General features: G+C 44.8%; 2 protein-coding genes, 1 long non-coding RNA gene and 1 pseudogene across 5 annotated transcripts; 2 read left to right on the top strand and 2 right to left on the bottom strand.

Moving 5' to 3' along the window:
• The first annotated feature begins 7,450 nt into the window (after positions 1-7,450).
• LOC130140787 (serpin-ZX-like) lies at positions 7,451-10,484 on the top strand (annotated as a pseudogene).
• A 1,580-nt stretch (positions 10,485-12,064) lies between these two features.
• On the bottom strand, positions 12,065-13,083 carry LOC130140833 (uncharacterized). Of its 3 annotated transcripts, none has more exons than XM_056321361.1 (3): positions 12,881-13,083; positions 12,467-12,751; positions 12,065-12,368 (listed from the first exon to the last, which is right to left on the bottom strand). In XM_056321361.1, the coding sequence occupies exons 1-3, from the start codon at positions 12,945-12,947 to the stop codon at positions 12,295-12,297; spliced, it is 426 nt and encodes a 141-aa protein (XP_056177336.1). In that variant the 5' UTR covers positions 12,948-13,083; the 3' UTR covers positions 12,065-12,294. The 3 variants fall into 3 exon arrangements, with proteins under 3 accessions (XP_056177336.1, XP_056177335.1, XP_056177334.1); XM_056321360.1 differs by having other exon boundaries at positions 12,467-12,757; XM_056321359.1 differs by lacking the exon at positions 12,881-13,083 and having other exon boundaries at positions 12,467-12,874.
• Positions 13,084-20,604: 7,521 nt separating this feature from the next.
• Positions 20,605-23,595, bottom strand: LOC115667989 (serpin-ZX-like). Its single transcript, XM_056321347.1, has 2 exons — positions 23,181-23,595; positions 20,605-21,536 (listed from the first exon to the last, which is right to left on the bottom strand). Exons 1-2 carry the CDS (start codon positions 23,565-23,567, stop codon positions 20,769-20,771), a joined length of 1,155 nt encoding a protein of 384 aa, XP_056177322.1. The 5' UTR covers positions 23,568-23,595; the 3' UTR covers positions 20,605-20,768.
• Positions 23,596-23,875: 280 nt separating this feature from the next.
• LOC130140828 (uncharacterized) lies at positions 23,876-24,772 on the top strand. Its single transcript, XR_008818836.1, has 2 exons — positions 23,876-24,141; positions 24,214-24,772. It is a non-coding gene; the product is annotated as an uncharacterized LOC130140828 (long non-coding RNA).
• The last annotated feature ends 651 nt before the right edge of the window (positions 24,773-25,423 follow it).

Genomic DNA, 25,423 nt, shown 5'->3' on the forward strand with positions numbered 1-25,423 from the left:
TGTCTCTCACTTAGGTTTAAGAAGCCAGATACCTTCACCTAAGGAGATCACCAAGAGAGAGCTCAAGTCCGAGCCCATCAACATATTCAGTTGGACCCACCTTCACTCATAAGCTTAAGCCAATGAGTTATGAGCCAACTAGGATATATTAACTGCTCAACACCACATTAATTATTCAATGTGAGACTTTTCTACCACAACTCACACGTGCATCCTAACAGAGAAGCTGAGAAGAGGCAATGACATGCTTGCTCCCGAGCTCGCTCACATGAGGAAGCTATACAATGACATCATCTACTTCGTACAGAATCATTTGAAGCCCGTCGCTCCGAGTAATTCCGTCATTTCAAACCAGGCTTTCAGGAACTTTCCCGTGATGAATGTCTTAAGAACCACATTGCTCAAGTCGGTAATAATGTTACAGACTCTCCAACCAACACTTCACGGAGCTCCGTCATGATTCTCGATGGGGAAGATGCGACTAATTGCAGTAGAAGCAAGATGTAGAAGCTATTTGGAGTGCCTCTCCAGTCGAAGAAGTGGTGGCATCCCGATAAGTACACTCCGTCAAAGATCTCGGAGACTAGCAATAACAAGGTCTGTTTGGTGTTGGAAAATGATGAGCTAAGGTTAAATCTCATGCCTCTTTCCACATTCGCAAGCTATTAGTATTATGTTGTCACGCCCCGCACCCCACGAAGCGCGAGCATCCCACGAAGCGGTCGATATGATGCGACGTCCCAAGAACGTCGCCGATCCAACCCAAACATCAGAGCCACATGCGGAAACGGCTATTAAAAAAAACCCCGGACAAAAAGATGACGACCACAGGGTAGAACACCATAACGATCAGACAACAACAGCAATATTTCATGAAATATTACTGCACCAAATATACAAACGTTATTTACAAGCGTAATATGCAATTAAACATCCACAGTCACCGGCTTAACAAAAGATCAGGGGTCAGGTTATCTTAACTTCACTATCGGTCAACCTATTCTACGCAACCCCTTAAATTCCCTAGGGAGAGCCTACGGGTCGCCCTCCTCCATTCCGCTCCTGATTCATCCGGTTTGATCCTCCGGAAAATTTCTTAGGCATCGTCTGCAATTCCACTGGGCACCATGGCTGTTCTTCGTGCTTCAAAAAGAGGAAGCGGGCTCCCTGGATTTACGGTTGGGGGTCTGAAAGTGGTGGTTATACAACCATGAGACGAATCTCAATAAGTATACAACCCCAAACCCCACGTAGGCACTCACATACCGCCAGACGAAAACATGCATAACACACGACAATTAATCAACTAACAACCACACACGACCCTACCTGGAATCCATTATACACGTCCCTGCACGTTAGACAATAACACAACCAACATATCGCAGCAATGAATCACAGACGTGTACGTGCCTCAATTATAAGATAAAACCCACTTGGGCACGTTTCATACCGTGCCTAGCAGTTTTTACCCCATAATTAAGCGTCACATCACGCGATACAAACACACTCGCACACTGACTCACACCACGCATCACTTTCGCAAACCTCGCACCTCAAGCCAAATTCCCGCTCATTCTCAACTTTTCCACCACTACCGCGCTCGCGTAAAACGCATCAGGCCAACGGTCTTCTGACCTTGTCAGGCATCGACACCCCGTCGGGCCGGGCATCGTCACCTCGTCAGGGACGGCATCGTCCCGCGTAAACGAACACGCCTCAGGACGGAATCCTACACACATTTTCCTTCTACCGCGCCCGCGTAAAACGCATCAGGTCAACGGTCTTCTGACCACGTCAGGCATCGTCACCCCGTCGGGCCGGGCATCGTCACCTCGTCAGGGATGACATCGTCCCGCGTAAACGAACACGCCTCAGGACGGACCCTTTTCAACCAATCCTACATTTCTGTATCCTCGTTCCACTCAAACCACACATACACACGACCAACCACACCCACGGTCATACACAACTTCACGTCTCATACACACTCCACAAATGTACATTCTCGTTACACGAACACACCCCACGACCCACACACACTTAGCACGCGAATTCAATGCACATTCACATTTCCACACCACCACACCTTACGGCCATACGCATACGGCACACCACCAATCCACAATCAGTCCAGAACACATTCCAATTCAGTCCACAAACACAACCAGCACAAACATTCCTATCAGCCCATTCAAGCCACAATAATTCCAATCAATTACACAAATTAACCGCGATCGCTCCACACATCACAGCCATCATCGAGCCTCCAAATCCTCACAAATTTTTTCGCCAAATCAGTCCCCAAATCAGCCCACGACTACCAAATACCAGCCTTCATCTCAGCCCCCAAAACAGCCACATAAACCCCTAAACCGAACCCTAAACATGTCCTACGATACCCGAAGTCCTATGTGACGATTGGGGAAGACACTTACACTAAAAAGCGAGACAAACAGGGCTGGGCGGTGGCCGGAACAGCAGCGGCGGCGGCGTGTACGGACGGCGACGTACGGATGGCGACGTAGAGACGGGATGGCTGAAGCGTCACGGCGGCAGCAGCTCGGCTGGACGGCGCTCCGGCGATGGCTGGTCGGTCTTCACGGCGACAATGGGAGGAAACGAAGATGAAGAAAGTGTGAGAGAGAGAGAGAGAGAGAGGTGGGAGAGAGAGTGTGTGATCGGGAGAGTTGGCTGAATGAGGGGGAGGAGAGAGAGAGTGGGCTAGTCAGACCGGTCAAATATAGGGGCTTAATGGGCGCCACGTGTCGCCGATCCAGGAAATTTGACCAAAATGCCCTTAATCCAACGGTCTTGAATCATCCCTATCCAATAATTGATGGGCAAAAGGGTCTGTAGGTCCAATAATGCAGCTGAAAATCCATTATTAATTATCCCAATTAATTCCCAAAATTCGGAACCCAAAAATAGCCTAGGGGCAAAATGGTCATTTTTCCGGTCCCGGGGCGGAATTCCAATTTTTGCCTATACCAACCCCAAATGTGCGTGGCCACCCTAAAATGACATCGCCCTCAAAAAATAATCTCATATGATCTCGAAAATTGACGTCGGAGTCCAGAGGGGCAAAATCGTAATTTTTCCGGTCCCGAACCGAAATCCATTTTTTTGCAGAAATGGGTGGCCCCAAGGTTGGCCAAGCCAAAAACGTCATCGGCCGCTCGAAATTGTCACTTTCAAAATTCTCGATTCCCGAGCCCGAATTCCAAGAAATGACTAGAATCGAACAATCGCAACTTTAGCTTATCTCTTGCTAATGGGTGGCTCGTTGGGATTACGTGCTCTCGACCCGTGATCGACACTAAGTCCAATCACGTTTAAGTTTGCTCGAACCAAGGCGACCTCGATTGTCATATAATTGCGAGGGTCTGTCACTAGTTCCCTTCGGACACGATCAATCAAATAGATCGCTCTCTGTTGGCCCAAAACATTCCCTCGACAATTTTTATGGTCGAAGGCCGAACCAAGGTCGAGTTCTTTGGTCATGCGAACTCAATCCCGTAATGGCCTTACCCCTAAGGTTAGCATCCCAAGAATGCGCGGTTCTGGGTGAGATCTCACTATAAGTGCATTGGCCAAAATATTCATTTCATCGATCCCGGGAAAAGGATCGAAAATTCCGACTGTTACATATGTTATCCCCTGTAGCGAGTATACTACTCAATGAATGCGGCTATGGGTGTTAATGCATTTGCGATTTGTATACATAACATTATTGCTGGTATCATGTTGTTCTATTAGTTGAAATAAACTTATTATGATTCATCTAAGTTTGTTAGGTAACTCATTTATGACCCATTGAATACTCATTAGGTAATCCATTTATCACCCATTTATTGTCATGAGTTCTAGACCCATTTTACATCTCTAACTCTCTCTCACGCTCCACATGTAACAGCCCGAATTTCGACGAAATTCCGGGATCAATAAAATTGACAATATTTCGCATTTCATTTTAGTAAGTCTTGCTCAGAGCTGATCACTCTCAGGATACTAACCAAAAGGGTACGGCTAACTAGGAAAATGGTACGTGGACCAAGGGCCCGATCACGAACCGAGTATCGATCTTGAGAAACGATGAGGGAATATTTTGGGCCAACGTGGGCCGATCTTAGGAAAAGTGACGGGTTTGGTCTAGCCAAGGCCAACGATGTACAAACGGATCGCGGGTGAGTCCGCAAGTCCGAGAGTGCACGTGGCCAACCGGCCCCGAGCTTGAATCGAACGATCGTGACCTTTGGAACTAATGATAATTCCTCTCATTCTTTGAGTGATCGGGACCGTCATGACTCGGATAACTCTAGGTCGATACGTGTAAACCCTAAACAGCCGCCCGTTAGTGAGAGACCCTGAAATTGAAAGTTTAGCGAGCTTTGTTCACGGAATTGGACCCGGATTTCGAGGTCGATTTTCGAAGGCTTAAGAGATTATTTTGGGGAATCTGACATCATATTACGCTGGCCACACACGTTTGGGGTTAGTACAAGTGAAAATTGGAATTTCGGTCCGGGGGTAAGAAATTACGGTTTTGCCCCTATGGGCACCGAGGCCGGATTCGGAGGCCGTTTGAGGTTATTTTTCGAGGCCGACACCATTTTTGGGTGGCCACGCATACCGGGAGTCGTTATGGACAAAAATTGGAATTTCGACAAAAATTAGAAAAATAATATTATTTTATTCCCGGAACTTTGCAGTCGATTTTCGAGGGCTTAAAAAGTGAATTTCACGAATCCGACGCCATATTATGTTGGCCACGCACATATGGAACGCGTATGTGCAAAAATTGGAATTTCGCCCTGGGACCGGAAAAATGACGATTTTGCCCCTCGGCTATTTTTGTTCCGAATTTTTTTAGGATAATTTGGGATAATTATGGATAATTACCAGTTGCATTTTTTTGAACACCATTGACCCTTTTGCCCCTCCCTTTTTGGATAAGAATGCATAGGAACCATTTGATTAAGGGCATTTTAGTCCTTTTTGTCAAATTTTGACACATGGCACCCTAGCCCTATAATTTGACTAAGTTGGACTGAAATTTCTCTCTCCTCACTCACCCTCCACGACCAGACCAGCCTTCAGCAGATTTTCTCTCCATTTTTTCCCACACTTTCTCTCATTTTCTCTCAAATTTTCCCTCATTGTCTCTTTCGCCGGAGCTTCGCCGGAGCACGCCGCCGACCGCCGTGCCTCGCCGTCGACCCTCTTGGTCCCCAACCTCAGCTCAGCCTCGGTTCCGTCCATTTCTCTCTCCCTTTCCCCCTCTTTTTCTCTCTTTTTCTCTCTTTTTCTCATTTTCCGTTCCGTGAACAGTACCGCCGGAGCTTCGCCGGAGCTCCGATCGCCGTTCCGTCGACACCCGGCCGTTCAACATGTCCATACGTCGCCGTTCAGCCCGTCCATACAGTGACCATACGGGTACTGCTCACGTCCCCTCGTACGGTCACTGTTCATCCAGACCGTACGGTGCGTCTCGGCCGTCACCGGCACCTCGCCGGCCATCGTTCCCATCTGTCCGTACAAGTGTCCATACGTGTGGTACTGTTCACGCCGTCCCGTACAGGGGAACTGTTCACCCGTCCGTACACCGTCGCCGGGAATTCGCCGCCGGTTGCACTATTCACCAGTGATCGGCCGCCATTCCCCGTCGTCGTGACCCTTGATTAAGTGAGTAAAATTCTTAAACCCGGATTAGGACTGATAGTGAGTTTTTCTGGACTGGTTTAGGGATGTTAGTACTGGCAGTGAAAATATTGTGTACCGATCGATAGGAATTATTATCGGGAAGATTGTGGTGAATCATTGAGGATTTATTGGGGAGAGTAATTAGATTAAATGACCAATTTATGAGCCCATTGGAAAATTACCGGGTATGTCCGGGTTGACTGGTGGTACGTAATTTGTACTTAAGTGTGATTAATTGTGTACTGCCATGTCGCTTGTTGTGTGGCTGATTATTGTGGTGTGCGATTGGCCACTGTTTGGCTTGCAATTACTTATTGATTTGTGAATCGCACGTTAGGCCACATGGTATTAATTGGGCCAATTGAGCACGTGTTGTGATATTGAGTGTTTGAATTATGTTGGTGCTCGTGGTGCATTACATTGCATAACATGGACACGCATTGTGTATGCCAAGAGTGAGGCATGTGATGAAGTTGTGCGAGAATGCGTGTCTGCCATGAGCATGTGATCACCTAAAATACCCTGAAGCGTTTTACGCTGGGTTCAGATAATAATGAGTTGTGTGATCACCTAAGGGCCTTCGGGTCGTGACCTTCGGGTCGATACCGTCCTCATGCACTTTGAAGCAGGACGATGCCCGGTACATCCGGAAGGCGACCATCCTCATGCACTTTGAAGCAGGCTCTGGTTCGCAAGGAGAACAGTGTTGCGCCTCATGCACTTTGAAGCAGGCTAGAGACACTGGGCCAGATCGGTTGCTGCGCCTCATGCACTTTAAAGCAGGCTAGACGCATCGGGCCGTGAAAAATTAATGACTCGAGTCGTAATAATAATGAATTAGGCAAGTGTGCCAGTGTGGGCCAGTGGGCCGGAGAAATACGCATGACATGTCGACGACATTTGCATGCATGAACATGCATAGACTGGCATACGAAGGTGTGAGAATCAGTGCATGAGTATGTGATTGGCATACGGGTGATCATGCGTGCCACGTATGTGCCGTGATTATTATATGTTGATCCGTCTAACCTGCAGGGTCTGAGAATGGTTTGATTATTGTCGTGTTGTGATTATAAATATTTGTTTCCGGTCAAGAGATTGCATACTAGCCTAGCCTAGGTTTAGGGGTTGAACTCACTGAGATTTATCTCACAGTTATGTAAACCGAAACATTTCAGACCCCCAGCCGTAGGATGCCGAGGACACCACCTCTTTTTGGGATACCGCATCATATCCAGCGGTCGTCTAGCGTACATCCCTGTGGAGACGGAACAGCCTATGTGAGATATTACTCGATTTTGTTGTGAAAGTGGGGGAGGATTACTACCACACCCAGGAGTACGTGGCTTGGTATTATAGGGGGGTCTGACGGCGTGACCGGACCCCCACTTTTGATCGAGTAGCTGCTGGTGTGTGCTTTTCACTATCGTTGTATAGTTGAAGGTTGTAAAAAGTTTTCTATGGCAATGCCAGTGTATATATATTTTCAGAGTTGTTTGATTGCTGGTTGTTCTACCTTGGTCTCATGTGTTTATTTGTACAGGTGTGTATATATATATATATATATATATATATTTATTTATTTATTTATATACGTGCTTCCGTATGCGATTGATCTCTGATTGGGTATTGGGTTGGCGACGTTTCCTGGGAACGTTGCACCATAATCGACCATGACGGGATGTTGCGTTCCAGTGGGGTACGGGGCGTGACACCACAACTAGTGCTCTCAGTAATTCGTGTTTCTTCTCACATTCACACCAGTCGCCAGAAAATGGACGTGAGAGAATCGATCCCCAACCAGACCGACGTCGCCCTCACCCTCTCCAAGCAACTCCTCTTGACCCAGGTCGAGGACTCCAACCTTGTCTTCTCTCCCCCCTCCATCCATGTCGTGCTTGGCCTGATCGCCGCTGGCTCCGCGGGGCCCACCCAGGACCAGCTCCTTTCTTTCCTCAAGGCCAAATCCACCCACCACCTCCACTCCTTAGCTTCTCAGCTCCTCGCCGTCATGCTCGCCAACGATAGCGCCGCCGGTGGGCCCAAGCTGTCCTTCGCAAACGGCATTTGGATCGATAAGTCGTTGGCTCTCAGGCCTTCTTTCCAACAGGTGGTGGATGCGTCTTATAAGGTGGCGGATGCGTCTTATAAGGTGGCCACTAATCTTGTTGATTTCAAAACCAAGGTTAGTTCTTGCTCTTTTTTCCGTGTTTTTTTTTTGGGTCGAATACATGTGTGGTTTTCTTGGTTTCTTTGGTCGGATGGTTATGAGAGGTTGAGTGTCTGTGCTTAGGAATTTAACTAGATGGTGTTCTACCTGTTTGCTGTTTCATGGGTTTAACACTCTTCCGTGGATTGAAATGTAAGAGTTTGTTTTATTCGTAAAAACGCTTCGAAAATCATTTCCTCTTCTAATTTTTCTTTTGGTTCGGGATTTGAAATACTGCTTGTAATTGGTTGACTCGTTCAACCAAACCTCCCGGAATGGAACATCTGGTTTGGTTAAGGCAATAGCTCTTTCTTGTTGGCTTGCTTTTCTTCTAGGTGTGAAGTTTACTCCAAACAAGCCCAGACAATATGTAAATCCTCTAAATTGAGCTCATGTAACCTTGGGTTGGAGGCCTACATGATGAACATAAAAGGGTAAATTTGATGAATGGTCACAAAATCTGGTAAGCTTCAATGAAAAAAGGTCAATCTAGATGCGTTGGTCAATTGATTCTCCTAAACAATCATATAAAATTTACTTAACTAGGGCTTTAGATGATGTTGTTTGAAGCTATCAAGTTAAGAGGGACCTCGATCGTGCCCTGTAGATGCATTTACGAGAATTTCCTATTCTCTGTCATATTCTAAGCATGTTGAAGCCGTAAACTTTATGCTCCCAAAATGCAATTCGCTAGTGCAACAAGTTTTACCCTCCTAACAGAGGCAAATATTGATATTGCACCGGGCTCCTGTGCACTTCTTACCATAGCCATAGATCATATAAATACAGAGAAATAGAAATGACCATATAAGGCAAAAAAAAATTAAGCATAGCTATTACAGAATACGCTGCCCTCTAGCTGTACGAACCCCAATCATAGGTTACACTGTTATTTCTAATTGGGTATTTGCATACTTGTTATGATCAAGCAATTTCAGTATGGCTGTAGACTGGAGTGAGATGTGTCATTGTAGATGTTTCTGGAAAATATAATTGTAGATTAGTTCTGCAGCTTGTGCTTGGATTCCACGCTGTGCTTAACTTAAGGATCTTGGAGAACTGACTTATCATGCAATCACCATGTTAAAGAACATCTTTTGTAGTCAAATACTTCAAGTAGTGCAATATCGACTAGTCAGACTCTCACATATGTTCCGTGAGTACTAGTATGTTGCCTTTGTTAGGAATTTCAGCAGTCCTCTATTTGAATATCAGTCTTTCACTTTGTTGGTGCATGGAGTTATAGAAACATAGGGTGACCGTTTTTTTGTGGGGACATCTTTGCTGACGGGGTTACCCTTTTTTCTTGTACCTATTGTTTTCTTGGTTCTCTAATGTTCCTTTTGTTGCCTAATTCTCTATATCAATGGTTTGTCTATACTACTTTGAGTTGTGAAATTGATGCGTTTGTTCTTTCTTAAGTCATGGTTGAGAATGTGGTTATGTGCTAATTAACTTTAGTATTGACCCGTAACTTTCATCCCTCCATAAATGGCTTGGATTCCAATTGAACTGGAGTCTTTTCTAAGTTCTTTACATGACTTTCCTTTCTATTTGTTAAACACTGGTGTTAGCTGCTCGCTTTTTGCGTCACCTGGTATTCTATGTACTGATTAGAAGAACCCATTAGGCTGTTGAGGTGACTAGCGAGGTTAATGCGTGGCCTAAGAGGGAGACCAGTGGCCTCATAAAGGAGGTTCTCCCGGCTGGCTTAGTTGACAGTTCAACTCAACTCATTTTTGCGAATACCCTTTACTTCAAAGGTGCTTGGAATGACAAGTTCGACCCTTCAAAGACAAAGGATAATGACTTTTTCCTTCTCAATGGGAATTCTGTTCAAGTTCCCTTCATGACTAGCGAGAACGAGCAGATCCTAGGGGCGTACGACAGTTTTAAAGTCTTGGCACTTCCTTATAAGCAAGGGGAGGACAAGCATAAGTTTTCGATGTACTTACTTCTTCCAGATGCGAGAGACGGACTTCCGCTCTCGTAGAAAAAGTCGGTTTCGAATCGGCTCGGATCGCCATCTTCCCTACAAGAAATTGGAAGTGGGGGAATTTCGAATCCCGAGATTCAAGATATCCTTTGGATTTGAAGCTTCAGAAGATCTGAAGAAGTTGGGATTGGTATTGCCGTTTTCGAGTGGAGGAGGATTGATGGAGATGGTAGACTCTCTCAATCTCTATGTCTCAGCCATATTTCACAAATCCTTCATTGAAGTTAATGAAGAAGGAACAGAAGCAGCCGCCGCTTCTGTTGTTATTATGTATGGGAGTTCGCGTTTTTCGGAGAAGATAGACTTTGTCGCCGATCACCCGTTCCTGTTCTTGGTGAGAGAGGATATGATTGGCACGATATTGTTTGTGGGTCAGGTGTTCAATCCACTAGCCGACTGATTATAAGTCGAACAAGAGCGTTAGTATTCCTGACTATATTGGCATTAAAACGAGAGATTGTATGGTTTATTGCGTATGGTTTGATGTATTAATTCATCAATGCACAATTAGGGAGGACGCAATATCTTATTGTATTGTATCAATTATCATCACATGTTCATGGACATGTATGTCTTCCCATCTCTTTGCCCCTTCTATTTATTTATTTTTTCATAATAAAAGTATAGGGAATAGTTCTTTGATAATTCAAGTTTTTCTTTTGATCCGGAAGTATCTATGCCTATAAACACATTTGAGATTTGCGCGATCAAAATCGAATACTTCCCAAATCAGCATTGAGTACATGTACTTACCGCGTCTTGGATTCTCACTTCGCCTTTCGCAGTTGCGTGAATGAAGAGACCTTATTTGTCCGTATACTTTGTGTGGCTTGACTTTGTGGATGTCTCTATCAAAAGAAAGGAACACAACACAAATGCTCTCTCAAGCCGAGCCCGAGGGACTCGCAAGCCGCTTACCCCACTTTTCGCCCCTATCCCTTGCTTTTCTTTTTTGAGGGGGCATGGGAAAGGGTGTTTTTATGGGGAGGGGGGGTTTGTTTATTAGGATGAAGGCCTGAATCCTCAAAGATGTATTACTTGTTTTGTCATAGAAGTATTTCAGTCATTATCTGTTTTGGTGAAGCCCTGTGCTCACACTTGATATCCTATTCTCCCGTGGCACTTATATTATTGCCCTTCGTTGTGATATTAATTTATTTGGTTCAAATTGCTCCCCCTCTTCGCCTGTAGGGATATTTGACGCTATCGGATAGTGGATGGGCTGAGAAGCAAATATACCAAGCTGCTCTCAATGGTAATCGCATGCAGAAAGACGATTAAGTTACGCCATTGTCAATTAGTTTATTATATGGGCACGGTAGCTATTAAAGTTCATTGGTCAAATGCCTCTCGTTGTCTACGAAATCCCTCCTCTGAGCTAACAATTTGCATAGTCACACAACTACGCATAGACGAGGTTGAAGCACTCTTGTGTTGCTGCAAGTCTGATTAATCGAGGCTGATTGATATGCAGGACAATGTACATTCGTTCTCTTTTAATGTCGACACTGAAAAATCTATGTGCAGAGTCCCGTGCAAAGCTACTATTCTTAAGCTCTATCTGATTTTGGTGTTCTAGCTTTTCTATTCCGGTGCAGAGTTGAATTTGCCCTCACTGCTTTGTCTAGGTGAACAGGGGTTTGGTCTGCTTTTTCTTCCCTGTGCCCGTGTCTCAACATCTCTAATCCACTCAAAACAAATAAGAGCAGGGAAAATGGAGTGATCCCTTAGGTGGTGAGTTCAGGACACTAATCTTACAAGCCTTCCTACATTGATGCAATGTTGACTTTTCCTCCTGGAAGTACTATTCTCGCAAATCTAGAGTAATGGGGTATGCCCACGAGATAGGTGATCTCTGGATTTATTTTACTTTGGCCCTGTTCCATGATTCCATCTATGTATGAAACTCGTAATAATTATGATTTGAAGATGGGTGCTGTCCATGATGATTCTTCTGATGCACAATTTAAGGACAAGTTGGGCAAAACATGGGTCGAGGGAGAGGGATGGCTTCATATTCCAGGTTCCATTAGACAGTAAAAATACTCTCCTTGGTGTTCTGTATGAAGCAGTATGATAGGTAAGACAGAAATGGAGTGTGCTATTGACCGATGTCGCTTTGAAAATCACTCAACCTTGCCTCACAAACCGGTCTAATTGTGTGCTCCTCAACTGGTGTGCTATTTACTATGGTAAGCAATTCCATATCCCGTGCAAGCAATTGCTGGGTACGAAGAAAAGCAAACCAATCCATGTCCTTGCAAGCAATTGCTGAGTTCGAAGTAAGCAAGTTTTGATGGCTCATATAGATCCAAGTGAATTGAAGTGAGTCTATGCTTCCTGCAACAAGACAGTACACCTCTCGTGTTATTCCAGTTCATCCTCGTTAAAAGTCGACAAGAATTACCAACTTGTGATGGACATGATGATTCCACGATGTCGTTTTCCAGGATTTACGAACTATAGCCAAACAAGTTTTCATGAGACAATGAACCTACAACCGAAACAGCAACAACATAGAAGACAAACAATGCAAAGAACAACATGAAGGCTCCCACCTTGAGGTCGAACGTCAACTTTAGGTTTCAAAGCAGCTTCCTGATTGAAGATAATAATGAACTCTTTGACCTTTCCATTTGCGCTGCTTCTACCAATGCCATCTTGTTGACCTGTTGGCGATCCCTGCGATGCAACCTTTGTTACTCCTTTGTTGTTCGAACTGCGAAAACCATCTTGTTTCTTTACTCCTTCATCAGCATCATTCTGCCCAAAAGACTGTTCAGTACTCCTCAAACTTTTAGATTCTGCTTCCTTCTTCCTGTCTGCCTTGACCTCATTACTATCTGCAACTGGAAAAAAGAGATGCTGAATTCGAGATTGCATGGAAAGATAAAAAAGTATTTGCAAAGAACGAAGAGGTTTTAATTCGGGCTTGGATAGTTCTTCCTCTTTCTCCATAATCTGACGCAAACCTGTCTGGGGCAGAGCGTGGGATTTTGTTTCTCCTCTTATTGGATGGCATGGCATCACTATGACCATCTGCGCTGTTCCTTAAGCTGCTCAAAGTTTTTGGTCTGCTAACATTGACGCCTGCTTCTTCAGCAGCGTGGCGTGTTTCCGCTTGGACTTGCAAGCTTGATTGCTCCATTGTCACAGGGGAGGCTGGAAGATGATGAGGTCAATTGAAGTTAAAACAAAGGCATTAATCGGAAATGTTTTACCTAACATCCTGAAGCGATTTCTATAGAGTATCCTTTTGCATCCAAAAAGATGACGCGGAAACCATTTATTCAATATGATCGAAATTGCCAAAACTAGTTTTCTTCTGCTGTAAATGGAAAGCAAATTGAGACACGATAGCACCACCCAGGAATCACTTTTTTCTCCTGACCTAGCCGTCTCACAACCAGAGCTCTCAGTAACGCGTGTTTCTTCTCACGTTCACACCAGCCACCAGAAAATGGACTTCAGAGAATCTATTGCCAACCAGACCGACGCTGCTCTCGCCCTCTCCAAGCAGCTCCTCTTGACCCGGGTCGAGGACTCCAACCTCGTCTTCTCTCTAAAAGAACAAAGGAATTTGATTCTTGATCTCAACGTACCATTGTTGAGATGATTTCCATTATATATATTACAAATGTTACAATTCGTAAGGAAACAATACAACAATGAAAATAATAAATGAAAAGATCATTATATTATAAGAGTTGTGAATCACTTGATTCTAGCATCTCCAAGAATTATCTTGTGATTTTGATTGATATCTCTATATACTTCTTCGTTGATCGATAAATCAATATCTTTACTTCCCCCTCAAATTGGGAATAGGAGAATCCCAAATTTCAATTTGCGACATAAGTTTCCAAATCCATTTGTAGACAATGGTTCCATGAAGATCAGCAATTTGATGCACAAACGGGACATACTTAGACACAAGTGTTCCAAGAGCCACCTTTTCTCACACGTAATGATAATCTAATTCGATATGTTTAAATTTTGCATGAAACACTTGATTAATCGACATATAAAGTGCACTGATATTATCACAAAATAATATTAGTGGACTAGAGAGATGAATACCCAAATCTCTTAAAAAGAATGATATCCATGGAATCTTTGCAGCTGTCGATGCCATTGCATGATACTCTGCTTTGGCACTAGATCGAGCAACCGTTCATTGCTTTTTAGCTCTCCATGATATGCAGTTGCTACCTAAGAAAGTACAAAATCCAAAAGTCGATTGTAATTGCTGGACAAAAGTCCAAAAAGGCTCTCGGGCCTTCTTTCCCACAGGTGGTGGACGCGTCTTATAAGGCGGCCACTAATCTCGCTGATTTCAAAACCAAGGTTAGTTCTTGCTCTTTCTTCTGTTTATTGGGTCGAATACATGTGCGGCTTTCTTGGTTTCTTTGGTTGGATGGCTCTGAGAGGCTGAAGTGACTGTGCTTAGATATTTTGACTAGGTGTTCTACCCATTTGCTTTTTCATGGGTGTAACGCTCTTCCATGAATTGAAATGAAAGCGTACGTTTCATTCATGAAAACAGTTTTGAAAATCATTTCCTCTTCTAATTCTTCTTCAGTTCGGGATTTGAAATACTTGTAACTGGTTTGCTTGTTAAACCAAACCTCCCGGAAAGGAACATTTGGTCTGGTCAAGGCGATATCTCTTTCTTGTTGGCTTGCTTTGGATTTCGCCTGGGTGGGAATTATACTCCAAACATGCACAAACAGTATGTAAATCCCCTAAATTGAGCTCATTGTAACCTTGTGTTAGAGCCCTACATGATGAACATAGAAGAGTAAGTTGATGAATGGTCTCACAAAATCTAGTTAGCTTCAAATGAAAAAAGTTCAATCCAGATGCGTTGGTCAACTGATTCTCCCAAGCAATGATACAAAATTTACTTAATCAGGTATTTAGATGATGTTGTTTGATGCTATCAAGTTGGAAGGGAGCTCGATCTTGCCCTGTAGGTGCATTTACAAGGATTTCCTATTCTCTGTCATATTTTAAGCCATATCAAAGACGGAAACCTTATGCTCCCAGAATGCAATTCGCTCTCCTAACCTTCCCATTCATCATCAATGTACTGATTTTCCACATATTAACTACATGGGAATTTGTAGTAGAGGCAAATATTGATATTGCATCCGGCTCCTGTCCACTTCTTACCATGGCCATAGATCATATAAAATACAGAGAAATCGAAATGACCATATTAGGAAAAGAAATTTGGCATAGTTATTACAGAATACATTGCCCTCTCGCTGTGTCAACCCTAATCACAGGTTACGTTGTAATTTCTTATTGGGTATTTGCATACTTGTCATAATCAAGTAATTTCAGTATAGCTAATGACCGAAGTGAGATTGTCACTCAAGCGATGAGCAAGTTATTTTACTTGAGTGACAATCTCAGTAAATTGGAACTCTTTGTAAAAACAATTTTGATCATACATGTAGATAATGCTTGAAAAGAATCAATGCTTTGGCGAAAATGCAGAATTTAGCAATGATGACAGCCTTAGCTGGGCATATCATTGTGCTTCGTAGACAACATATACAGGTATACTTGTCCGACGAATGGTTGACTCTTGATCATACAAATTAGTTTCTAATATTGCAATGTGCAAATCGATGTTCGCCGGCAAAAAGAAAGATATTTATATTGTATGACAGACTGAAAGTTCTTGCAGTGAACAAGATAATACATTGGCCAAAAAATCTTTTTTCAAAGGCCACGATGGCGGCCTTGTAGCGGGTGCCCTGTGATATCCTGAAAATTGTCCATTTGGGATTTATGAAATGCTTGGGTTTATGAACGTACTCGTAGTTAGTTCTTGCCCGGAACTGATCATTCCTGGGATACTAACCATTAGGGAAAGGCTAATTAGGGATTTAAATTCATGCGACTAAAAGAAAATTCGATCGTGAATTGATTTTCGACCATAAAATCGCCGAGGTGACATTTTGAGCCACTGTAGGCCGATCCAAGTATAGCCAGGGGTCAGTTCGCCACTGTCATAGTAGTGGATCGCAGGTGATTTCGCTTGTAACGACATGGGTCCCACTCGCAAGATATTGTCCGCTTTGGACACTAAGTCCTCACGGTTTTGTTCCTCCGAGGGCAGCCCATACTACCCCCAGAAAAGGCCTCTCTTGCAAGTTAAGGCTTCCCAAGCCCTTATAAACTAGCCCAGAACTCCCCCCTAAGCGATGTGGGACAGGAGACATGCCCCCCTTGCCATCCTAGAAGCCTACCAGGAGCCGCTCCTTGTCCAGGCCCTTTGGCCCCGGCGACCACTCCCCGCCCTCGTCGGACCGGGTCGTTACATTGTATGGGCTGCCCTCGGAGGAACAAAACCGTGAGGACTTAGTGTCCAAAGCGGATAATATTTTGCGAGTGGGACCCAGGTCGTTACAAATGGTATCAGAGCCGACTCCCGACCGCGTGTGGGGCCACAGCGGGGACGCTGTGCCCAAACGGAGGGAGAATGTAACGACCCGGTCCGACGAGGGCGGGGAGTGGTCGCCGGGGCCAGAGGGCCTGGACAAGGAGCGGCTCCTGGCAGGCTTCTAGGATGGCAAGGGGGGCATGTCTCCTGTCCCACATCGCCTAGGGGGGAGTCCTGGGCTAGTTTATAAGGGCTTGGGAAGCCTTAACTTGCAAGAGGCCTTTTCTGAGGGTAGTATGGGCTGCCTCGGAGGAACAAAACCGTGAGGACTTAGTGTCCAAAGCGGACAATATCTTGCGAGTGGGACCTAAGTCGTTACATCGCTGGACTACAAAATGAATTGACGAATGATCCAGAACCTATACCGAACGATCGTGCCCCTCGGATCTATCAATCGATCCTCGCGATTTAAATGACAACCGAAGTCGTCACGAACCGAATAAACTTGCACGTGACTCGATTTATTATTAGTCACGGGTCGAATATGCAAATTTCCCCAAAAGCCGCCCGTTAGTTGAGAAACACTCGAGTTACGTTTAATAAAATTTAATTATTAATTAGAGCCCAAATTGGACATCGGAAAATTAGGAAGTCACGACGAGACGTTAGGACGACGTTGTGGTTGGAACGTACAGCTTTGGATTTTCCCGGATCCTTCAAAAAAATTCAATTTCGGCAAGAAAATGTGACCATTTTACCCTTGGGAGTTTATAAAGGGCAAGTGTTAAAGGGGAAGGTCATTTTGGTCATTTTGCCCTAAATTTTGAATTGGACAATTTTGCCCTTGGACTTTTTGAGAAATCCTCAAATTGCCTTTGGATATTTTGGAAAAGATTCGATCTCGGCCGTCGATTCCAAGATAAGATCGAATCTCGGCCGTTGATTAAAAAGATTAGAGAGGGGCAAGTTGGTAATTTGCCAAAATTGGTCAAATTTGGACTATTAAAGAGATAAGACTCTCTCTCTCTCTCCTCATTCTCTCTCCCCTCACCTCACGGCAGCCCCCCCCCCCCCACCGAGAGCTCTCTCTCTCTCTTCCACCTTGGCCGCTCGCCGCCGCTGGCCACAGCCCATCTGCCGTCCCGCCACCACCATACCGCCCCACCACCACCCTCACGCCGCCATCCCTCTCTCTCCCTCTCCCGTGGCCGTGAACCGCGGCAAGGAGGCCGTCGCCGCCGCCGAGCGCCGCCGCCGCCGCTCGCCGCCGATCACCGCCGCTTTCCGCTCTAGCCGCGTTAGTCTAGAGTTTGGTAAGTCGCGCCCTAAACCCTATTTAGGACGTCGGGTATCGACGGACAAAATTGGGAGTGAAATCGGGTTTAATTAGACGCGGATTGGTATAGTTTTTTGGGACGGAATTGATTAGCGGGCCTAAGAAATGGATTTGGGAGATTTTGATGGAAATTTAGAGGCCGAGTATATGCTAGAAATTGCTAGTTTGAATGCTGGAAAATACGGTTCGGTATGTAAATTGTGTATTTAGATCCGGCGACTAATTGTGGGAAAATGTCGTGAAGAGCCGGAACTGATTTGCCGTGGTTTTGATATGGAAAAATGCCAATTTATATGTTGGTTGTGCGTTTTGAACTGTGGCTGAATTGTGGTGATGAAAGTGGGTGCATTAATGTGCAATTGATTGATTGAAATATGCTTGATTATGTGCACGCTCGGGCCGAATTGAATTAATTGTCAATTGGCCATATTGGATGTTTATTGAGCATGAAAATGTGTGTGAATTGATGCGTACACGGGCCACGTGTGATTGGCCAATTTATTAGCAAGTGAGTGTTGAACATGTGAATGAGTAAGAGATTGTGTGTGGTGTGGCATGTGTGATCGTGGAAATCCCTGAGGCGGTACCACTACGCGGGGATATTTCCGTCCTGAGGCAGTACTACTACGCGGGACGATGACCGGTATTACCGAAAAACGGCCAACCTGAGGCGGTACCATTACGTGGGTTGTGTCGTAGGTGGTGGGTGTTGAGCCTGAGGCGGTACTACTACGCGTGCAAAATACACGGCCTGAGGCGGTACCATTACGCAGGCCTTGAAGTGTTGTTATAAGTTAGTCGCAGTGAGCCTGAGGGGGTACCATTACGCGGGCCACTAGCGAGGCAAGTGTGAGATGGTCACAGTGTACCTGAAGCGGTTTCATTACGCGGGTCACCGGCGAGTGGTGTAGAAAAGATGTGATGAAATCGGAACGAATGCGTGAAATGTTATGAGAATGTGCATGTGATTGGAAAATATAATATTGTGGCTAACGTGCAGATTGCACGCTGGAAAGGCCTAGGTAAGTGTGAATGAGGTGCCTGCTATATGATTGTTGAGTGCTGTGATGTTTGTGATTGTTTGGAGGTACGTGATAGCCTAGGTGGGGTTTAGGGGTGTACTTACTGAGATGTAATCTCATGGTTGTTTCAACCAATATTTTTCAGAACCTCGGCCCGATCAATGAATCCTCCTCCGCCGCCGCCACCACCTGAGCGTTTTGGAGTACCGATGCACACCGAACACGATAGTGTGGAGTTTCCTATAGATGACCATATGACCTGGATTAAGCATACCACCGTAGTCTTTGTAGATGTGGGATTACCCCTATGGGAGGCCCATACATACACCGCGTAATTCTTCCGAGACGGGATAGACGAGTTTGGTCCCGTCTGAGGATTTGACGTCCCCTTTGATGGAGTCGGGGACTTGGACCCGTCTGCTATACCCCCTCTCGACGGTGAGATGACTAGTTTGGAAACTAGTCTGGCACAGTCAGGACTGCAGCCAGCGCCTGTAGCACCTGAGCCTGCGGGGGCCGAGCATGACCCAGAGCCTGAAGAGTCGCAGGTGGGGTACGATCCGATGGACGTGGATCTTGAGGCGATTCCAGAGGAAGAACCGGAAGAGGAAGAGCCCGAGGCCGAATCTGAGAACGAACCCGCCGAGCCTGAAGGAGAACCGGAGTATATACCCCCGTATGAGCAGTGGATTGACCCTGAGTTGGTACCAGAGTACGGGTCTGATGAGGAGTCCGATTCGGAGGAGCGAGACGAGGCCCCAGCGGAGTCGGGTGACATAAATCACCCGATTGAGATTGAAACTGAGCCGGAGTCTTCGGAGGAACAGACTGTCCAGGGGAATTCAGGTTCAGAGGACGAGGAGTCTGACTCAGAGTGGGCGCCAAGTAGAGGGCGTAGAGGCTAGAGCAGGGGTTGGGTTTAGACTTTTTGGAGCATACCATTTTTTTATGATAGAATATCCAGGTCATCGATCCTTTTGATATCAGTGGTTGTAGTACGGTGTGCATATGTATATTGGTGGTTTGTAAATTGTGAATATTATGTGAGTTTGAATGAGAAACGAATATGTGCATTCTCCCTATTCTCCCCAGTTTTAATTGTCCGGGTATTTATGGTTTCCGCTTATCGCTTCAAATCTCTAATAATTATAAGTGAGGTCGGCGATACCCTGGGATGTCGCATTAATTGACCAGAGAAGTGTGTCGCGAGCTCGATAGGATTCGGGGCGTGACATGCCCACCGCCCGTTCGAAACAATTCCGGAGAGGCAAGTAACCGGCAACCTAAACGCCATTCCGGATCGACAATTTCGGCCCCTCTGTGCCCCTTCCGTTAGCTAAAAGGTGTTGAGGTGGTCGATGGACTTCGCCTTGACGACAAAGACGAGCTGGGCTTGAGTTCGTCCGATGGGGAGCAGGCTCAAAACGGCGAGGATCGAATGGGGGAGAGAAGATGACGTTCCAGTCCTCAATCTTAGTTGGGAACAGGTGCTTCCCGAGTGTCGGAGCGACTTCGCCCTGGTTGCAGGTGGATTCTCGGAGGCCATGGAAAATATTGTTGAATGAAGAATAATGGAAAGAGCATTTGTGTCCAGACTCACCCTCCGTGAAAATGAATTCAATGAGTGTGGTGTTCCCTTTTTTTGATAGAGACATCCACTAAGTCAAGTCACACAAACAAAGCATACGGACATATAAGCTCTCTTATTCATGCAGATGCGAAAGGCGAAGGGAGAATCCAAGATGCGGAAGTACTTGTACTCAAGCTGATTTGGGACGTACTCGATTTTGAACACGCAAATCTCAAATGTGTTCATAGGCACAGATGCTTACAGAAAAAGAAAAAAAAACTTGAATTATCAATGAACTAGATGCAATATTCCCGATACTTTTACTCAGAAAAAATAAATAGAAGGGGCAAAGACATTGGAAGACATAGGTGTCCACGAACATGTCATGATAATTGATACAATACGAAAAGATATTGCATCCTCCCTAATTGTGCATTGACCGATTAATACATCAAAACATATGCAATAAACCAAACAACCTCTCGTTTTAGTGCCAATAGAGTTAGGAATACTAATGCTCTTGTTCGACTTATGATCAGCTGGCTAGCGGATTGAGCACCTGACCCACAAACAACACCGTGCCAGTCATATCCTCTCTCACCAAGAATAGGAACGGGTGATCGGCGACAAAGTCCATCTTCTTCGGAAAAGGCACACTCCCACACATAAGAACAGCAGAAGCGGCGGCCGCTTCTGTTCCTTCTTCATTAACTTCAATGAAGGATTTGTGAAATATGCGTGCGACATAGAGATTGACAGAGTCCACCATCTGCGTCAATCCTCCACCCGAAAATGGCAATACCAATCCCAACTTCTTCAGATCTTCTGAAGCTTCAAATCCAAATGATATCTTGAATCTCGGGATTCGGAATTCCCGCACTTCCAATTCCTTGTAGGGAAGATGGCGATCCAGAAAGCCAGATTCAGAACAGACTTTCTCCACGAGAGCCGGGAGTCCATCTCTCGCATCCGGAAGAAATAAGTAAATCGAAAACTGACGCTTGTCCTCCCCTTGCTTATAAGGAAGTCCCAAGACTTTAAAACCGTCGTGAGCTGCGAGGATCTGCTTGTTCTCACTAGTCATGAAAGGAACTTGAACAGAATTCCCATTGAGAAGGAAAAAGTCACTATCCTTTGTCTTTGAAGAGTCGAACTTGTCATTCCAAGCAGCTTTGAAGTAAAGGGCATTCACAAAAATGAGTTGAGTTGAACTGTCAACTGAGCCAGCCGGGAGAACCTCCTTTATGAGGCCACTGGTCTCCTTCTCAGCCCACGTATTAACCTCGCTAGTCACCTCAATAGCCTAATGGGGTTCTTCTAATCAGTCCATAGAATACCAGGCAATACAAAAAGCAAGCAGCTAATGCCATTGTTTAACGAATAGAAAGGACATTCATGTAAGAACTTAGAAAAGACTGCAATTCAACTCAAATCCGAGCCATTTATGGAAGGATGAAAATTACGGGTCAATACTAAAGTTAATTAGCACGGAACCACATTCTCAACCATGACTGAAGAAAGAACAAAAGTTTCAGTTTCACAATTCAAAATAGTATAGAGGAACCATTGATATAGAAAATTAGGCAACAAAAGGAACATTAGAGAACCAAGAAAATAATTGGCACAAAAAAAAGGGTAAGCCCATCAGCAAAGAAATCCCCACGAAAAAGGGTCACCCTATGTTTCTATAACCCCATGCACCAACAAAGTGAAAGTCTCAAATTCAAATAGTGGACTGCTGAAAGTCCTACCAAAGGCAACACACTAGTACTCATGGCACATATGCGAGAGTATGACTAGTCGATATTGCACTACTTGAAGTATTTGACTACAAAAGATGTTCTTCAACATGGTGATTGCATGTTAAGTCAGTTCTCCACGATCCTTAAGTTAAGCACCGTGTGGAAACCAGTAGCAGAAGCTGTAGAACTAATTTCCAATTATATTTTCCAGAAACATCTACAATGACACATCTCACTCCGGTCTACAGCCATACTGAAATTGCTTGATCATGACAAGTATGCAAATATCCAATTAGAAATGATAGCGTAACCTGTGATTGGGGTTCGCACAGCGAGAGGGCAATGTATTATGTAATAACTATGCTAAATTTCTTTTCCTAATATGGTCATTTCGATTTCTCTGTATTTACATGATCTATGGCTACGGTGAGAACTACACAAGAGCCAGATGCAATATCAACATTTGCCCCTGCTACAAATTCCCATGTAGTAAATCTGTGGAAAATCAGTACATTGATGATGAATGGGAAGGTTAGGAGGGTAAAACTTGTTGCACTAGCGAGTTGCAATCTGGGAGCATAAAGTTTACGTCTTTAACATGCTTAGAATATGACAGAAAATAGGAAATCCTTGTAAATGCACCTACAGGGCACGATCGTGGTCCCTTCCAACTTGATAGCTTCAAACAACATCATCTAAAGCCCTGATTAAGTAAACTTTGTATGATTGTTGACCAACGCATCTGGTTTGAACTTTTTTCATTTGAAGCTTACCAGAGTTTGTGACCATTCTTTTATGTTCATCATGTAGGCCTCTAACACAAGGTTACTATGAGCTCACTTTAGCGGATTTACATGTTGTTTGTGCATGTTTGGATTATACTTCATTAAGAAAGAGCTATTGCCTTAACATTCCGGGAGGTTTCTGTTAAACAAGTAAACCAATTACGAGCAGTATTTCAAATCCCAAACCGAAGAAAAATTAGAAGAGGAAATGATTTTCAAAACTGTTTTCACGAATAAAACATATTCTTACGTTTCAATCCACAAAAGAGCGTTCCACCCACGAAACAGCAAATGGGTAGAACAACTAGTTAAAATATCTAAGCACAGTCACTTCAGCCTCCCAGAACCATCCGACCAAAGAAACCAAGAAAGCCGCGCATGTATTCGACCCAATAAACAGAAGAAAGAGAAAGAACTAACCTTGGTTTTGAAATCAGCGAAATTAGTGGCCGCCTTATAAGACGCGTCCACCACCTGTTGGAAAGAAGGCCTGAGAGGCAACGACTTATCGATCCAAATGCCGTTCGCGAAGGACAGCTTGGGCCCGCCGGCGGCGCTGTCGTCGGCGAGCACTACGAGGAGGAGCTGAGAAGCTAAGGAGTGGAGATGGTCGGTGGATTTGGCCTTGAGGAAAGAGAGGAGCTGGTCTGGGTGGGCCGCTGAGCCGGCGGCGATCGGGCCGAGCACCATGTGGATGGAGAGGGGAGAGAAGACGAGGTTGGAGTCCTTGGCCCCGGTCAAGAGGAGCTGCTTGGAGAGGGCGAGGGCGGCGTCGGTCTGGTTGGCGATGGATTCTCTCAGGTCCATTTTCTGGCAGCTGGGTGTGAACGTGAGAAGAAACGCGTTCGAGAGCTCGGTTGTGAGACCGCTAGGTCGGGAGAAAAAAGTGATTCTAGGGTGGTGCTATCGTGTCTCAATTTGCTTTCCATTTACAGTAGAAGAAAACTTGTTTTGGCAAATTTCGATCATATTGAATAAATGTTTTCCGCGTCATCTTTTTGGCTGCAAAAGGATACTCTATAGAAATCGCTTTAGGATGTTAGGTAAAACATTTCCAATTAATGCCTTTGTTTTAACTTCTATTGACCTCATCATCTTCCAGCCTCCCGTGACAATGGAGCAATCAAGCTTACAAGTCCAAGCGGAAACACGCCACGCTGCTGAAGAAGCAGGCATCAATATTAGCAGACCAAAAACTTTGAGCAGCTTAAGGAACAGTATCAGATGGTCATAGTGATGCCATGCCATGCAATAAGAGGAGAAACAAAATCCCACGCTCTCCCCCAGACAGGTTTGCGTCAGAATAGGGAGAAAGAGGAAGAACTATCCAAGCCCAAATTAAAACCTCTTCGTTCTTTGCTAAGTGATAAAGATGAACACGGTAGTCTACGTTCAGAGTTGTAGCTTTTATATCTTTCCATGAAATCTCGAATTCAGCATCTCTTTTTTCCAGTTGCAGAGAGTAATGAGGTCATGGCAGACGGGAAGAAGGAGTACTGAACAGTCTCCTGATGAGTACTGAACAGTCTCTTGGGCAGAATGATGCTGATAAAGGAGTAAAGAAACAAGATGGTCGGCGCGGTTCGAACAGCAAAGGAGTAACAAAAGTTGCATCGCAGGGATTGCCAACGGGTCAACGAGATGGCATTGGTAGAAGCAGCGCGAAAGGAAAGGTCAAAGAGTTCATGAATATCTTCAATCAGGAAGCTGCTTTGAAACCTAAAGTTGACGTCTGACCTCAAGGTGGGAGCTTTCGTGTTGTTGCTGCTGTTTGTCTTCGTCCAGCTTTCATGTTGGTGCTGTTTCGGTTCTAGGTTCATTGCCTCATGAAAACTTGTTTGGCTATAGTTCGTAAATCCATGTCCATCACAAGTTTGCAAACTCTTGTCGACTTTCAACGAGGATGAACTGGAATAACACGAGAGGTGTACTGTCGTGTTGCAGGAAGCATGGACTCACTTCTATTCACTTGGATCTATATGAGCCATCAAAACTTGCTTACTTCATACTCAGCAATTGATTGCAAAGGACATGGATTGGATCTATATGAGCCATCAAATTTTGCTTTTCTTCTTTCCCAGCAATTGCTTGCACGGGATATGGAATTGCTTTCCACAGTACATAGCACACCAGTTGAGGAGCACACAATTAGACCAATTTGCAAGGTAAGGTGGAGTGATTTTCAAAGCGGTGTCGGTCAATAACACACTCCATTTCTGTCTTACCTCTCATACTGCTTCGTATAGAGCACCGAGGAGAGTATTTTTACTGTCTAATGGAACCTGGAATCTGAAGCCACCCCTCTCTCTTGACCATGTTTTGCCCACTTGTCCTTCAATTGTGCATCAGAAGAATCATCGCGGACAGAACCCATCTTCAGATCATAATCATTACGAGTTTCATACATAGATGGAACAGGACCAAAGTAAAAAAATCCAGAGATCACGTATTTGTCGGCACACCCCATTACCCTAGATTCGCAGAATAGTACTTCCAGAGGAAAAATCAACATTGCATCAACGTAAGAAGCCTTGTAAGATCTAGTGTTCTGAACTCGCCACCTAAGGGATCACTCAAATTTCCCTGCTGTTATATGTTTTGTGTGGATTAGAGATGTTGAGACACGGGCACAGAGAAGAAAAAGCAGACCAAACCCATGTTCG

Source organism: Syzygium oleosum, unplaced genomic scaffold (genome assembly GCF_021117445.2).
Source record: "Syzygium oleosum isolate NSW1041296 unplaced genomic scaffold, Sole_v2.1 Sole_v2.22, whole genome shotgun sequence".
Lineage (NCBI taxonomy): Eukaryota > Viridiplantae > Streptophyta > Magnoliopsida > Myrtales > Myrtaceae > Syzygium > Syzygium oleosum.